This window comes from Strix uralensis, chromosome 3 (genome assembly GCF_047716275.1).
Source record: "Strix uralensis isolate ZFMK-TIS-50842 chromosome 3, bStrUra1, whole genome shotgun sequence".
NCBI lineage: Eukaryota > Metazoa > Chordata > Aves > Strigiformes > Strigidae > Strix > Strix uralensis.
In genome coordinates, this window is record NC_133974.1 from 63,328,262 (window position 1) to 63,346,248 (window position 17,987).

Below are 17,987 nucleotides of genomic sequence, written 5' to 3' on the forward strand. Positions count from 1 at the left end.
GGAGCTTGCAGAAGGCGGGAATAACAATAATTGATATGAAAATTTTTAATATTATTAATTAATTGATTAGACTGTGGTCCAAATTACACCAGATGATGCACTGGTAATTTTACATAAAATGAAAACAATAAAAGGCATGAAAAAGTCTCACTTCAGAGAAAGAATTCCAGCTTCTACTTGAGCTGTCTTTTTAAAGTTGCTGATACTATCAAATACCTCTTTTAGTCTTTCTGCTGTCTACTCCCTTTTGTTCTTGAATTTTAAGAGGCCTTTCTCTATAATCTGCATGGATTTTCCTAAAAATATTACAGGCTTTCTCTGCAAACCTGTCATCTTCTGCCAGCCCTCTTCCTAAACCCGTCAACACTTCTTTCCTGGAGGAGGTAACACCAGTTTGTCTTTGAAGTCCCTGTGGAGTAGAAGCAGTTGGACTTCAAAGAGTAAACGCAGCACCTGAACATCCAGGTTTTGCTGTAGAAATTAAATTAGAACATCAGCATTTTAGCTTCTTGCCTTTAAAGGACAAATATCAAAGTCTCCCAGTGTGGGAGAAGACACGTAAGAGAGAAGGGGACTTCAAGAGAAGCCTGGAAGTTTAAACCATGGGGGTCCTAACTATACTTGAAGTTCAGTTGTTGCAATGGTCTTTTCAGCTTCCCTTTCCCTCCAATCGTAAACAAAATCCAGTTGCTTGATATTTTGTATCTGACCAATTCCATCAAGTAAGGGGCTTGTTCACATGCTCCAGGACAAACACATCTCCAGCTGCCTTGCTGGCTAGATCTGGAGCACCCAACCTTTGCAGCACTAAATTTTCTGTCCTCAGGCCAAAGCTTAAAAACCAGATGCTGGCTGGAACTAACAAAAGATGAGTGAATAATTTTTAAATGAGTGACTCATCCAAAAATATACAGACTCTTTTCATGTAATACCTATGGATATCTACTGCTTTATGATATAATTGTAGTTGGGATTTTTCTAAAAGTTATATTGCATTATTCTCACAAGAACAGCAGATAGAATTGCATGATTTCTTCTTCCAAAGAGTTTTGTTTACTAGTGAAACCTCATGTGGAACATAAGCATGGAGTTCTACTACCAACAACAAATAAAAACGTGAAACCAAGAGAAGACTTGGCTGATTTGTAGACATGTTTGCAAGGCTGGATACTTGCTGTGTGCAGATACTCAGGATGTGCTACTTGGTTTCAATGGCTCCATAAAGCCATGCGGTGGCATTTCCAATCTTCAGCTGGCTGGATGCACAAAGATGGCACAACCAGGCACATGTGTGATTTTATAATCTGCTTTGTTCAAACATTTGTGATAGTAAAGTTCAAATCAAATAATTGTGAATACCAAACACAGCTAAAGAATAGCTTGAATTGATGGGCCAAGCCAGTTCTGTAGTGAATTGGGTGGACACTCCTGAGACACTGCAACTTTAATGCATTAGTAACTCTGTGATAAGTGGAAAAATTAACAAAACATTAAGAATTCTATGATTCTATGATAAGAAATTCTGTAGCAAAATTAATCCTAAATGTGAGTAAATGTTAGGCACGCGATCTGTTAAACACTTTCAGGGAAAGAATTAAGAGTGTCATACGGGCAAGATGGTTCTTTCTTCTTTCAGATACTGAAACTCCTGGAAGTTGAAGTCAAACTCATCGTCATAAGCAAGCAGCTTCTGCTCCTCGCCATTGTGGAAGTGGCGCATCCTGATAGCTCTTCCAGCAAGATGAGCATGAAGAAGTACTGCAAACACATGAATCCCAGCAGGTCTCTCAGCACCTAGAGCCTGGCCATGGGAAACCCACACCATTAGTGTGCCCTGATGCAATTCAATGTAATGTACATTAGAATGTACAGAGTGGAAATACATTAATGAGTGTATTTTATATTCCCTCAGTTTACAGCAAAATGCAGTTTGGAGCAAAAGCAAATCTGTATGTGAAATTAAGGTTTTATATACAAAAAAGGCTAGGTTTTTTTCTGTGATTTTTTTAAATAAAAACATGTTTTTATTCCTAATGCAACAGTTTTTATGAAAATCAACCAGACTGCAAATAATTCTCAATAGATTAAGACTTTCAAGGGAATTATACAAAAACCTACACATTATTTAAGTGCTAATGGTTGATACATATGAATGTGGATGTTTATTCTGAAAAAGAATTTCTATGCAGTTATGAATTACGTTATCATCAATATTGTGCCAAAAGAAGCACTTTGAATTAAGAGACTGTAATTATAATATGCTCTTCTTCCCTTCTTCAGGTCAACTGGTAGTGAAATATTGTAAGTTTACATCTGAAACTTTTTTCCAAGTCAAAAACATTTTAAAATTAACTTTTCCAAATTGACACAAATCTGACATCACTCCCATTCCAGCTGCGATATATGGATCCAAACTTTTGGTATGCTAAACTTTTATTGTTGTTTAGAACCTAAACTGTTATCACAATACCTTTCAAGTACAGCCTTAAGGTCAGAAACTTCATGATAATAGATTACGCAAGTGTTTTTAGGCTGAAAAATGCTATGACAATTTGCAACATTTAACACCACCAAGATCAAATCTAAATTCCATATTTAATTTACCATTCACTCTAAACCACATCATAAAAGCATTGATTCAAACATTCTCTACAAATTACAAAATATACGAGAATCTCCCATGATACATTAGTCACAGATTTTAGACAATGCTTCCATTATCTGTAGAGATATTTAAATTACCTTAATGAAACCAAGTGTTTAATAAATGCATAATTTTTTACTTTGGGCCATACAAAAAAGTCTGTTCAGGTCTTTAGTTTCTGTTGGTCTAAGAATACCTTTCAGACTTTCACTTCACCATTAGGAGCCCTTTGCACATGCACAGATCTTAATTAGTCTCTCTCAACATTTTTTCTCAGCTAGCTATTCCTGTCTATTAACAGCTTTGCCATCGAAAGCAATGCATGCTTATATATTGAACACACAATTAAAACATCACAAGCACTGTGTCATCCAGTACTACTCATAGCAGGAAAGAAGCCTGAATACTGAACACCCCAAATACCCAGATCAAAAAGACTCAACATTCTGGAGGGCAGCATGTAGCAGATGCCTTTGCTCACATGTCTTTAACCAGTAACTATCAATCTTTCCAAGAAGTTAAAGTGTCTGTCCAAAACTATTTCTAAGAATGAAAACCAATAGATTCAGGCAGGAGACATACCTCTTCCAGACATTCCAGCGTGCAGTGACCCTCTGACACAAATTCAGGCATGCCTGGTGGGATATTGTGGAAGAGGCTGACCCAAAGACCGGCTTCAATAACCCCAGCATCGTATTTCCTTAAAACTGGAGTATAAATTAGCCTCAGACCAGAGTTATCTATCAAGCCTGCAACAAAAGAACACAGTTAGCATGGCTGTTTTAAATGAAAAAAAAAAAAAAAATTCAATTGTTTCACATTTTTCAAGGCTTGTCTTAATTTTTCTACATGAAAACCAAGGACAAACTTCAGTATCCTGGAAATGAGTCAAACCATATGCAGGAAGTAATAAATAGGGGCAGCCCACAGGAGGGTTGTTAAACATGGTATCTTGATATCTGTGCTGTTCAGATGTGAATGAAAAATGTGTGCTGTCTGTAGATGCCATGTCCCTTCAGCTAAGTTATCCTACATGGACATCAGAGAAAAGCAGTTAGATCACAGGCAGAGCAGACTATACAAGGAAATATAAGACCTCAAAAGGTTCCCTGTACGATTTTCAAATGAAATATTTAAAGCACAGCTCAAAGTTGTGGTTTTTTTCTGTAAAGGTTTCAAGCCATGTGTTGTCTTCTACTTGTGAATTTATTGATTCTTTCACCTTGAGCCCTAACATTAATTATATTTTTCCTTTGTTTTGGATTGTCTGTCACATTACAGCATACCTCAGATGACCAAATACATGCCTTTTACAAATGCCCCAATTAAAAGATCATCAACTAAACATGAAAATTGGCTTCCTAAATTACAGACTTGAAGATAATACCAGCACCTTGAGTAAAGTAGACAGGAGAACTACAGAGGATTTTAATGCTGCACTCACTCTCAGACTTCTCTTGATTTCAAAAAGCTGTTTAAAGAACCAAAGCCTGCTGTGAAAAAGTTGAGGTTTTAAGGGTCAAAATGATATGAATCTATTTTGTGTACCTACATGTTTAGCCATATGTGTTTGCTTGTGTATCTATTCATAATTTATGTTGCCTCCATCATCTAAATGCTTATAATTATTTCTCTACTAGCCAGATTTATTAGGCAAGATATAAGTAAAAAACAAAGATTAATTTGTGTTGCACAAGCCCTGCATTCTGTTAGTTCATCTGCTACCTTCTTTCTTGTCCATTTTCAAATTTCAATTTTGAAAATTAGAAATGCAAAAAACATACCAAGTATCTCAGAGAAGGAAAGAGGCATCCTAGTGACCTATGTTAGTCTTCTAAAAAACATAACAGACATAGCAGTGCCTGAAACCAACTTTTACATCAATATGAAATCAGCAGGCTATTTTAAGATAAGCAAGTGACAGAGGGACAGAGCAGGGACTAAGTTACCCAGTCACTAAAATACCTAATACAGAGTAATACACAATTATTAAGGACAAAGGATATGAACTATGTATAGCCAATTAAGAGTGGTAACCGATTATAAGACATTCTTCAATATACAAATTATGACATTTCAGGTTATATATACTGTCTCCAACATCCTAACTTTAAAGTGTTTGGGAATCCATACTCATTACCTTTCTGAAGCTATTTGTACAATCTCATCAACCTGAACTTTTCCTTTGTGGTAGTTTCCCTTGAAGCTTGTTGCTAATATCTAAATGCCAGGAATTTTTATGATATGTAAGAGTTTTTGATACACAACCTCAAAAGAGGCCACCTTTCAAATGAAAAGTGAATATTAAGGATTTCAGAAACAGCAACACTCAAAACCAGCCATGTTAGGAGCAGTTCAAACATTTTTGACTCTAACTGGGAGCCTACGTTGACTACCAAGCTCAGTCACTTAGGAAAGCACTGCCCCAGATCACAACAAGAGGCTAACAATGCAGCCTTTAACCGTAAGACACCAGCTGGGAAAATGCAGATGCCAAAACGCAAAAACAAAGGTGACCCGGTGGTAGATTTGCTGTTGTGTCAGGAGGACTCACATGCCGCCACCTGAAGAAGATGGAGCACCCCAGTCTACTCCCTCACACTCCTGGCACAATCTTATACCATGTATTTTGTCAGGGAGGAGAGAAACTTGACCTAGATTACAGACACCCTGCTCTGCTTATGCTGTCTGAATTTCCCCAGGTCTTTGGTGAGACCCTGTGTTCACCTGGGACTGTCCCAGGAAAGGCAAAATTGGCCCCGTTGCTTGAAAAGGGAATGAAACATTATTGATTCCCAGTTTTTGTATGTGCCACTTGAACTAAAACAATGGTATCATACAGCACAGTTGGTTAAAATAAAATAGCGAATTTGGGGACACAACAAATTCAGAAACAGTTTTTCTGCATGCAACTTCTCAGGCAATATTTGATGGGAAAGTGTGCAACGTCAAGGATGCAAATGAAGTTTACTGTACCCCATGCAAATGTACATGCTGAAAGGAGTCTGTCATTAAATAAAACAATTTCGAGATAATACATCTAGTACAACACAAAGAGGGGGAATAACATTAAGACAGAACATCATAACCCACACAGAGGATTTTATTTTAACACATCGGGGTGTAAAGAAAGGCCAATACACTGTACTGCACTGGATTTTATTCAGTCCATATATAGAAATCACCAGGATATTCTCAGGTACAGTAGCTCAATAACCTTTTGTTTCAGAACAAAAAGTATCTTTCCAAAAATCAGCTTCAAAGTTCCCTAGATATTCTGGGGCTCCCTGGTTTCTTCCTTTTGCTTCCTCTATATATAAATGAATTTTAGAAAGAAAAATTGAAAAACACAGTTATAAATTAAAAGCTTATCTTTTAAGGTAAACTTTTACCCAGTGAATGTTCTAGCAGGTCGAGTCTACACAAAGTGCCCACAGTTCAGGTAGATGTCTTAAAAAAATTAATAAAAGGCTCATTCCCTCTATTGGTGTCTCACAGTCTGGGTACTGTGCTGCTCTCTCTCAGTCATTGGATTTCCCAGCAAAAGGAAAGGAGAGACAGATAACATGAAAAATGTAGTGATAAAAGGAGTTATATCCACCTGGTCCACAATTCTTTGTATATCTGAATCTCCCACTGACTTCAGGTCAAGCTTTTGAGTGCAGTGAGAAAAACACTGGGAACCAGAAACTATTGAACAGGGAAAAATAAGCCTCAGCTGTGTATTTGCTCTGTTTGCTGTGCATGCAATAAGAAGCACTTGTGTCTAAAACATTTTCCAATCTTGCATGTTTTAAAGAGTGTAAGGATACAAACCTTCTGTGTACGATGGATTGTCATAATGCACCTCCATAAGAACGAACAGAGGGTCAGCTGCTGTGCCAATGGATAAGCCAACGTGAGGAGGGTAGGTGAAGCCCTGGAAATCAACACATGCATACAGAGTTAAGGTATTTTGCCATGACTAAGAGTTACTTTTTTTTTTATAAATAGATTGACTTTTTTTTTTTTGCAATGATGCAATCATATTAATGAGAAAATTTACAAAAGTAACTTCTTTCAAAACTTTCTGAACATGACACACTCAATGCACTAAATATGTCAATATAAAATAGTAGATCCTGTGCTTGTTAGAGGATAAAGCCCTGAGCAAACTGGTCTGACCTCATCACTGACCCTTCTTTGAGTAGGAAGCTGGACTAGAGACTTCCTGAGGTCTCTTCCAACCTGCATGATTCTGTGATCTTATGATTATTTATCTCGTATTTACTGCTTGAGTGGAAAAGAAAAATTGCATTGTAAATGTATAAACACTGCATCATCAAGTAGTTAGTCCAACAATAAAACCCTTATGAAAAAGTGAAACTACATTTTAAATGTTCCCAGTTTCTAAAAGCAGCAATTTCCAGGGAATATTGAGTTTGTACATAATTAGGTTGGTTTTCCTGCACAAATGACTGCATTCTAAGTAAAATGATCTGAACAATAAAGACGGTCTTCATGGCCACATTTACATTAGCAAGGCATGCAGTGCAAAAGAAATAGCTCTGTACAGTGCAACAAATTGTGCTGGACCCACTGTCCCGAAACAATGCTCCTTTGGACAAGCTCTGGTCAGACGCCATACACCTAACCCCATTTATTGCTGGGAGGTGCTGGGTTCACCCCTGCACATTCAGTTTAACTTCATCCCAAAGCAGGCTGTGCAAGTTCCCAAAACACTCATGATGATAAATAGAGCTTCATAAGTGGGGATAACTGGGAGATTTACTTCAAAAGCCCACTCCTGATACAAACCAAAATACCAGTATCTTCTAAGTGAACTCTATGAAATTCACTTATAGGAATTAATCTGCATAATTTTATAGTATATAGCTAATATTTTAATATGCAATTTGAGATTCTAACTTTCTGAAATGTCCAATTTGAGATCCCAACTTTCTGATGCTTGATGGACATTAATGAACTATTCATAGTATATAGTAATAAATATTTTCACCTCTGTTCTATGTAAGGGCAAACTGAAGTAAGTGAAGTGAGTACTCCAGTAAACCTGAACGTAACACAGATCTGTCAGATTCCTCTCTATAGATCATTACCAAGGGGATCATCCTTGCAAAAGCCTCCATAGTGCTTGTCAAATGATAACTTATTTATACGAGTTTTTTTATTTCACTTAGATTAAGACAGTTGAAAGTACAAATACTAGGTCAGAGCATAGCCGATGGCGAAAATGCACAAAGCATACATCAAGGATAATGTTCATAGGGGATTAAACTTCTTTTGATGAGCCTGTGTAGCAGCTCTGGCTTCCTCACACCACAGCACTCGAAGATGGTTTTGGACTGTGGGCTGGCAAACGAAGGCTCTAGAAACTATCACCACCCTAGTCTCTCTGCACCCACAGCATCATTTGTGTGGGCACGCAGTGAATCAAGGACATAAACAAGGGGTGGGATTCTTTTGGCAGTAATGCTGCCTTATGTCAGCTGAAAACATTAACTGCAGCCTAAATTAACATATGAAATAAGCTGAAAACACAGCCTGGGGTCAACACGGCATCAGATTGTGCTTTCTGTAGGTATGCCCCATTGCCATGAGTAAAGTGGTCCTTGTGTTGGCTCTGCACTGACACAGGATCACTCCTACACTGAAATGATGTCTCTTTGGATCTAGTAGGAAACTTCAGAATGGTATGCCTGAATGGGACAACACTGTAACCAGGTCCTGGTAAGGCACAAAATAAATTAAATCTATTGTCTAACTTCATTTGCAAAGTCTTGCCTCCGTGTTTTTTATGAAGTTACCTACAGAGAATGCTTTTCTTTCTGTCATTCTCCACAGGTAGCAGACACTGGTCATTGCTGGCAGCAGTGTATTTCCATCCCAGATGGGACAAGCTGATACAGCAGCAGACTTCCATGCTCCCAAGCCATCTTTCTTCCCCTAAGGCATCAACTCTCTCTATACTATTTTCAATACTTTAGCTTGTCACTCAGGATGATCATTGTATTTCATACTTAAAAGACCAACAAGAAGTTGAGGAGATACTGGTGATAAGACATTTTTGGATTGTGATTGTGCACCCTTAAAAACAGACAGATTCAATAATCACTAATATACTAGGAGGAAGCTTCATTATGATACACACCCTCCTAAAGTCCCATTGATGCTAGAGAGCCATTCATCCTACCTCTCCTCCAATGGCCCAAGCAAAAATGACCGTCTCACATGTGAGAAAAGAGTCTGGCATGTTGGGGTGGTAACATTCATGCCCGTAGTCCAGCACACTGTCATTCAAATTGCTGCTGCACTGGTAGAGCAGGATATGGTGCACCAGGTTCTCATGGCCTTTCTGGATCAATGGCTCAACCTGTCAATGTTAAAACGAAAAAGAAAGAAAACACATCTCAGATGTGACTATTTCAATGCAGGTATGCAGACAGAACTCAAAATTATATGGTGCATTTATTTTTAAAGAGGAAACTTGACATTAGATTGTAGTTAGGTTGAGATGTTACTTCAGCACTCTGTAACCCCAAGCATTGAAAACTTCATTGCCAAGTGCATCGATGGGGGGCAGGAAGATGACGCCTTGATGAAACCTCTGTTGCCATTTGTCTTGTCTCTCTCTCCCACCCCTATCTTGCACTGTCACTTGTCTTTCTCCCTGCCCAATACTTGTTTAACCACATTCTGGCATGAAGGGGATATAAACCAGCTGAAAGTCTGTTCAGATAAACCTGCTCGGTGTCTGAACTACTCATAACTTTTCATCTCTTTTTCTGCCTCTTTTGTACTATTTCAAGCTAGAGCTGCCCACAGATTCTGTACATCTAGGGTGAGCCTGGAGGTATACCCACATTCCTCAACTGCTCAAGAAGGACTTTGAAATTTTTTTGACATCTACAAGAAATCAGAATTATTTTACAATCTGCTCAGTTATAAAGACTTTATTAACATGAAGTCGTTCCTAAGAGGTTGGGTGCTCCAGCCTGTTTATGGCAGTGATGAGCTGGAGGGGCTGTCAGGGGTGCCCAAGTGCCCCCAGTATAATTTGACTACCGAACTTCAGGGTAGGCTGAAATGATTTATTCCCATATAACACTGTCTATTTGGATGGATGATGTTAAATCATCTCTGTCAGAGATGACATCCCTGGGGCAAACATGAATACTTCTGAGAAAAATTATTTTGCTTTTCAAAAAGATCATATTCCACAAAATATCAGCATATAGAAGATAGTATTAAAATGAAAGTAGCTTTTCCCTTGGTTTTGATTTCAAAGATTGTGTCCCATTCTATCGTATCTACCTTCAAGTTGAATAAGATAAGCATTAATATTTTCACAAGAAAAGTAAAGCTTTGGAAATGGAACTCTTAAGGTGTAGGTGCCATGCAGTATTACCTTTTAATATTAGGTAAGAGAAAGAGGCAAAAAATGTATATAAATCCTAACTTTGCATCCATTTGTTTTGCAAGCACATGAACCCCAGCTACCAGAGGACCAGAACAGGGTAAGCAAGAACAGTTTATTACATTATTAAAATATTGTCAGCACAATATTGTTACCAGAAATTTATCTCTCTGCACTTTGTTCAAGCCACTAAACCAATTACAAAAGAGGAAGGTCAGGAAAAAGCAAACAGAGCCTGTGCATATCAAGACCACCCTCATTGATATGAATCTGCAAAATACCATTGAAATCGGGCTCTCAGGGAGTCAAGCTGCTGCTGAGTACCTGTATGTCTGTCCAAGAAGTGCACAACCGAAAACCACCCACTTCACTGCACTTAGAAGTGAATGGAAGGATGCCAATTTACACGGATGCACCAAAGTTTTGTTCTGATGGGAAGAATGAAGTACTTCACAAGAGATCTTCTGTACTGTTCTCAGTAATCCCTATTTTAGTTAGCGTTACCATCATCATGAATTACTGTACTATGGAAGTAAAAGGTATTTTTGAAGGAGATAAGAGTCCATTTTTCCACCAGATAAGAATTTATTCCCAAATATATCAGACTGGCTGACAAAGATTCAGAAATCCATTTCAGCTTGTTGTTGATTCTTCCCTCTGCTCAGTCATATACCTGCATCCTAATACTGCAGAACCAAAACACACTCATATCATGGCAGCTTATACATTAAATAGCAGTATATATCTCAAAAATTCTGAAGCTCTACATAATGTATAGGTTAGTCAGGGAAATGGTTATGAGAATATTATCCCCATATCTACCAAGAAAAAAGAGTATTTTTTGTCCCAACATGTGATAGTTCTGCCTGCTGCTACAAGATCCCAGCACCTGCTGTGCTTACAATCGCTACTTCAAAACCAACTTCCCTTTAAAACAATGGGACATCACCAAAATTAGAAACTCACATCCTGTCATCAGTTTTTAGTGTCATTACCTAAACAATAACAGCACTTCAAAAAGCAGTTTTGTTCAGCTTTCTTTAGTGAAAAAAAGAAAAAAAACATAGAACAAACCCTTAAGTATCTTTCCGATGCATCTTGTAGAACAACTTATATTCTTCAGATGCACAAATAAATAATGAAAAGCAGCAACGAAGTTACACTTTTTACACATTTTTATTACAACTTGGTTAAAGAGGTGATGCCTTTCTCTTTCCCCTTTTAAACAAAGAGAGAAAAAAAAAGAAGAAAATATTAGGAGTGGTCAAAAATCTAGGAAAATCTTAGGAAAATCTCATTAATCACAAATTGTTCATTTCCCAGAAATGCATAGAAATATTTTAATGGCCATGTCCCTAAGGCTCACAGCATCATTTCCGATTGAACTTAGAGAAGGAATAGGTGCAGTCTCCCTAGAAACTTTAGGTTCCCTTTCTCTGATCTAATGAATAGCTAACTGTATTTACTTACTAGAATAACTTCAGCAGAAAAGAAAATTAAAAAATAGTATCTCATTCTCTATTGTAGTGATTAACTGGAGCATGGATTTAAACATGCCATTCTACATCCCAGGTGAGTGCTGTCCTATTTACTCAGCCATTTGTTAGTTTAGTTTATAGACTAAGTCAGTTATTTAGGCTGCCTCCCTCTTCCTCTCTCACTCTCCACAAAGAGCATCTGTACAGCTTAGTTTGCTCCAAGCTGAAAAGAAATTCCAAAACCTCTTTTTTTTTTTTTTTTCAAATAAACAAAATTCTTGTTTTCTGGCCAGCCTTACAAACAATGATGAACAATGACCAAGTTTCTCAAACATGAGGCCAAACTCAGCAAATCACTGATGCATTTAAAAGTGTACATAAGTAGTCCCAGGTGTAAAATTAGTTGCTAGAGCAGGTATCTACAATTAGATATCTAGATCAGGGTGGCCTGGTTTCCAGAGTACTTGCAGCCTCAATGAATGATAACACAATTTGCAGGGCTCATCTCCTATAAGGTTATTCCTATTTATACAGATCTTTATTAGTCATGATCCCTAACTATAGGTATTCATTTTTAAAATGTGGACTGTGTAATGCACACATTCAAAGTTTCCAGTGTTTGTAACCTTTAAAACATAAAGGTTTTGGTTCTTTGATAGTCTTTAATCCCCAAATCACACAACAGAAAGCTAAGCTAAGGTCTACTTTTGCAGGTCTCCAGACACAATAATAGTGGACCAACTCTGTCTTGTTAATTTGTCCATGACTGTCTTGTTAATTTGTCTCAGGAAATAGGGCAACTTTTAGAATATTTTTGAAAAGATAATAATTTATTGTGGTAAATTAGGACAAACAGTGAAATACAGAAAAAAAAAAAAGTAAGAAAAATAGGCATAGTACACAATAGTCAATAAATTCCGTAGACTTAAGGTAACGATTAATTTTTATTTGGATTCTTATTCATAGATAGCCTTGTTTACTCTGTTCTCATAGTGAAGGGGATTCTCAAATGACACTTTCAGCCACCAATAACTGAGTAATTTTGATGTGCTGCAGTGAAAATGGGAATTCACCTTTCACTTTCAAGAATGATGAGGAAACCTATGACTTCAAAATGTAGTTTCTTCCCCTGTCCTTGCTAATCCTTACCCACCTCTTGTTAGACAAGGGAGTCAAGAAAGAGATTGAAAGGAGACTGAAAGGGAATAGGCTTATAACTACCTATTTCTCTCCTTTTTACCTCGTTCTTTGAGGCTCATTTGTGACGCTTGCACTGTTGCTGACATGTAAAGAAGACCCAGCTGTCAGAGCTCATGTCTTTGCCATGTTGCGAATAAGCCTGCAGAGATACTGCACCACCAGGGCACCTCGGTGACTTCTTCCCCTGCAGGCAAAGTGCATTTTCTGCTTGACATTTCCCAACTGCCAGAGGCTCAGGAACAAAAGCCTATATCCATCCTACATCAAAATGCCGAAAGCATTTGGGGCTGTAAAAAAAAAGTGCATGCAACAACACACAGTCTCTCCTGCTTTTCATGAAACCTGCAGAAAGAAGCTCCTGTTTTATTATTCATGATGATTTGCTTTCTGAAACCTCTCTATATTTCTTGAAAACTTAGGTGAAAGATCTTTCTAACAGAGCACACCGACACACATGAACCTGACTTCCACTAATAAAGGTAGAAAATAATAGATGTACTATAATTCACTACCATGTCAAATCAGGGTTTCCAAAGAAGGAGGTATTTAAAATGCACCACATTCAAATACAAAATGAAGACACTGACTTCTGCAACTAAAAGTATGGGTAACAGTTATGGTGTTTGGTTAGCATGACCTGTACTCATCAGGCAGGTTGAGAGATTTTACAGACCTCCTTTCATTATACTGAATCTCTTAGCACTTCTGAAAATACTGACTTTCAAAGAATATAGTATAACAAATTTTCAATTTATTATCAAGTTAAAACAGATAAGAATTGTGCTTTCCATCCGTTAATTTAACAAAAGTCCCTGTCTAGTCAACAGACTGACATCACATGAACAAAGAAAATGCTTACATCTGCCAGTGCCAGGTTACTCAACTTCAATTTTTCTCCCTCTCTTCTCTATTTCCTATTATCCCTTTACCTACTGCACAAACTGAACATACCATATGTCATTGTTTCTTAAAAAAACAAGTAAAAACTGTAACATAATAGAGCCTTGCATCTCAAGCTGCTGATAAGCAGAGTCAAGATACTAATATATGATATATTAAACAGGATGAAAATGCAAACAGCTTAAACAGTCCAAGAAGTTAGATTCCCTACAAGGGAAAAATATCTCCAGAAACCTGGAAGTCTTTCTTGCTTATTCCTGTTTTTCTCCCTTTTTATTTGCTTTGCTTTCTTTGATGTTAACAGCTGTGGTTTGTTCTTCATGCCTGCTTGTGCGAATGATGAAAGTTAGTAAACTATATCCACAGTGACCCCATAGTGTCCCTGTTAGAAAATACAGCCCACTGAATGTCAGAAAACAAAAAGTTGACTTTATTTTTATATATGAAAATGGCAACAGGCTTTTGATCTTGTTGCAGTGATGCTTCTACACTAAAATGTCAATGAAAAATATGATTCTATTTTTTCCAGCTCAAAAGGTAGCTTCAACTTAATCTTACATTTTAGACACTGTGGAATGGTATATTACCATATAAATGGCTCTGAATAAGGCCACAGCCTTATACAACACCTTGTGTATGTAGCTGGTGGTGACACAGGAAAAAACATTATTCTATAGTCTCAAAATTGAGAGTAAAAATTTGACACAAGACTTTTGTCCTGTCACTGCTGCATCTAAGAGAGTTTTTAGTCTGCGGTTGGTTATTTTATTTATATGAGCTTGCCATGTCTCTGATTAACTCAGACTAAAAAGTGATGGTTGCAAAACTACTTGCTGAGTTTACCTGAGAGAATTCTTGTAGCAGAAGACCAAGTTATAGGGTCTCTGCCTTCTATACTCATCCTCAGGAAGAACTATTACCTTTTTACTGATTACTCCGGTCTTTGTACTTCTTTCACAAATGTGTATCATGTACATATATTGAAATATTTGTCTGACTTAGAAATGTTCTTAAAGGTAGACATGATGCATTCTTACTAGGAATCATCAAGATTTTTTCAGATTTTTTTTTTTTTTCTTTTCAAAACTCTAGTTGTGGAATGAACAAATATTTATCTAAAACATCTCTTTTAAGGTTTTAGATTTTTCTTCAGAAAAGTAAATACTTAGGATACTTGGTTTAATAAAGCCGGGTCTTTTTCAGCAAAAAACTCCATGTATTCCAGAAAGAACTCAATAATAAATAATATGGGTTTATTTTCATATAAATATTCTGAAAGAAAAACAGCAGTCATTTGCTGCCTAACAACCCAGAGGTGTGCTGCGCAGAAACTCAAGAGCTGGAAATATGCCTCTGAGCTGGGTAGGTGTTTAAGTCTATGACCCCAGGGCAGACCAGGATTTTAACCCTAACATCCTAACAGCTCTCTCATGTCAGTACAAAAGCCTGCCTAGGCCAGTGTCACATCTGGGACACTAATCTGCTGCAGACTTTCAGCCTGGAGTTCAGGCATCCCAAGGTCAGGCAGGGACCATACTCCCAGCACTCCCACACCACCCCATCTGTCAGAAAGCATTAAATTAATGCCACCAAATAGTTAGAGCTGAAAGAGATACTCCAATGCTCAGCTGGCTGCAGTCTAGTATGGACTAGCTGCCATAATCTTTCCTGAGATCAGCAGTATCATTTGCACGTACACAGCTAAGTGCCCATTCCTCACTGTACCATCCAGGTCCTAAATTCAGTCATCATTACTAACGAAGTCCTTTAAATTGCACTCTGTCCCAAGTGTTTCTGAGTTTATACTGTGCCGCTTACTTAGAAAGGTGTATATTTTGGTGAGTGAATTACAGGAGGCAGAGCAAAGCCACCATTCACTGATGGTCATCTATGTACAACAGACAGCATTACTCCTTAACTTGAATTGTCCTTCAAACATGAAAATGTTCACCCTAATTATTTTCATATACATTTTTCACATCTTCCCACTGGACAAAAATATAACCTGTGCAGTTAGTGACATATCTTGACTCTCGTATTTTAATAAAAAAGAGATGGAGATGAGAAAAAGGTCCAGGCAACAGCAACCATCCCCACCCCCAATCTTATAATGTGATTAGGTAAGGTTTCCTTGGAGGATGGAAATTTTCCAGACCAAAAATAGAGGTTGCATACAACTTAAGGCATTGAAATTCGCATGATTTGTCCTTAATATGTGTGGAGGTTTTTTTTTTTCCAAAGTGAGATTCAAATACAGAACATAATCCCAAGTTGAAATAACAGTGCTTATTTATTTATTTATTTATTTAAGCTATATTGTTGGCATTTGGGTTTAACTGGTTTTGGGTATATTTTAAAAAGCATAACAAAAATTCTAACATCACTGTGGAGAAAAAGTCCTTACCACATAAATGGAAAACCTTATTCAAGGCACAGATATTTCCTGTTCTTGGTGTAAAGAAAGAATTTGTTTACTCAGTGACTACGTTGTTCACTGAAGGCTCTTATTTAAGTTTTATTAGTATACCGCATTAAGAAGTAATTATCATACCTCCATTTTAAGCTGCAGAATTTTTATTGGAAAAGAATATGTACTGTCAGGTAAAAGTTACTGTTGCTGTGTTGTTAGCTTGGAGAAGAGGCTATATATCTAAATTCACACAAACCCTTCTATCCCCACATACTGCTGCTAATGATTACACTATACGTCCAGAATTTCTATAGGTCAGTGTGCAGAACAACTTAAATATTTTAATTAAGAAAGAGGAATCAAACAACACAATAACCAGTAAAACCAAACATTTAAAAATGAGAACTAGAAATGGGTTTAGGGCTTCTTGTTCTCTCTGCCATCAAGTCCATTCCTAATTAATCACCTGGAACTCCGCCACTCATAAAAAGTTTCAGACTTTAAAGGCATGCAGTAATTTAGACTAAATCCAAAAGAAGTATACCTCAAAAAAATATTCATAAAACATTGTTTCTGCCTGAGGTATGTCTGAAGATTTAAGATAATGCATATAGTAACAGTTAAAAAGTATAACCCTGAGGAGCAATCTGATAAAAAGCTCAGGTCAAGAAAAAACATGTTTCATTCAGTTACGCTTCCTGGCAATACACTCACTGCACTCCCAAGCAGCAGAAACGCCGGCAGAATGGCTGTGGTATTCAGTACTGCCATAGTCCCTCAGCACAGTTGACACACTCCAAGCAGAATTAATCAGCAATTAATTAGCAACATCATTAGCTTCTTGTGAAAACAATATTGTAATAAAGTCCTATGTAACCAAGTATGTTTCAGATCTAAAGCCAAAATGGGTACTCTACAAAGAGTTTATATTTATTCAAGAGGAACATATAATTTGAATAGTAGCAATAATAAAGTCAATGAAGGTACTTTCTTTAGTTCATGAAATCACCATTCATGCACAGCGATGTCTATCAATTTCTTTGAGATGACAATGGAAGAGATTTTAAGTCTATTGTATAACTGTGAAACGTTCCCTTCCATCATGTCACTTAATAACATTATACTTTTTTTCCTCCTGCTTGGGAGTGAACACTCAGCTTTGCCCAAAGACAGAGAGTGTGAGAATTTACAAGGTGTCTGTTTCTTTTTTTCACACATACTGGGGTATACTGTCAGGAAAAATGTTTTGTGACAAGGAAAAGCAAATTTCTGTGAAGAATTACAAAAGGGAACACACACAAGAAATACCTTAGTCATTTGGACACTGAGCTTCTACAGGAGTCACCAATCTGGACTCTCCTACACCTAAAGTTTGCTGAAGGGAAAGCATGGGATAAATAAGCACAAGGCTCAATTTTGACATGACACAGCCTCCTGAGTCAGAAGAACAAATCTCAGGAACTGTTGCTCATAACCCTCTGAAAATTTATATTTACAGGGTTAATATACAAACATGAGATGGTTTACAAAATAAGTGTGATTAGGTAATGCCTACATTAATACTATGATTTCCACATTTTCTCACCCCAAGCCAGATTCTGGTACCCTCGTGTAGGGCTCCAACACCCCTCAACAGCATCCACGAAGTTACACAACAAGGGCCATTTTTAGATAACATGGTTCTTTTGAAGTCACTTGAGAATAATGTATTAAAATGATACTGTATTAATTCTCTAGAAACCAAAAGTGTAATTGACGCTTCGTAAAACAGAGACACAGTTCCAGTCCAAGCAACTTTAGCAATAGTAATGGAAGGGTTACTGAACTGAGGGGATGGACAAAGGAGACTGAAGAGCATTAATTTGCTTAGATACTTATGTTTTCCCAGGTTATGGGGTTTTGGGGTTGGGGGTATTTTTTTGTATTTTAGTTAGTTCC

The 17,987-nt window shown here is 37.3% G+C and overlaps 1 protein-coding gene across 3 annotated transcripts in view; it reads right to left on the minus strand.

The window, feature by feature from the left end:
* The window catches only part of MOXD1 (monooxygenase DBH like 1), a 55,417-nt gene that overhangs the window by 11,215 nt on the left and 26,215 nt on the right, over nucleotides 1-17,987 (minus strand). For all 3 annotated transcript variants that reach the window (XM_074864775.1, XM_074864772.1, XM_074864773.1), the window contains exons 5-8: nucleotides 8,838-9,017; nucleotides 6,461-6,563; nucleotides 3,227-3,393; nucleotides 1,610-1,801 (exon numbers count right to left, since the gene is read on the minus strand). In XM_074864775.1, the coding sequence (XP_074720876.1) occupies nucleotides 1,610-1,801; nucleotides 3,227-3,393; nucleotides 6,461-6,563; nucleotides 8,838-9,017 (642 nt within the window). The remainder of the gene's footprint in view (nucleotides 1-1,609; nucleotides 1,802-3,226; nucleotides 3,394-6,460; nucleotides 6,564-8,837; nucleotides 9,018-17,987) is intronic.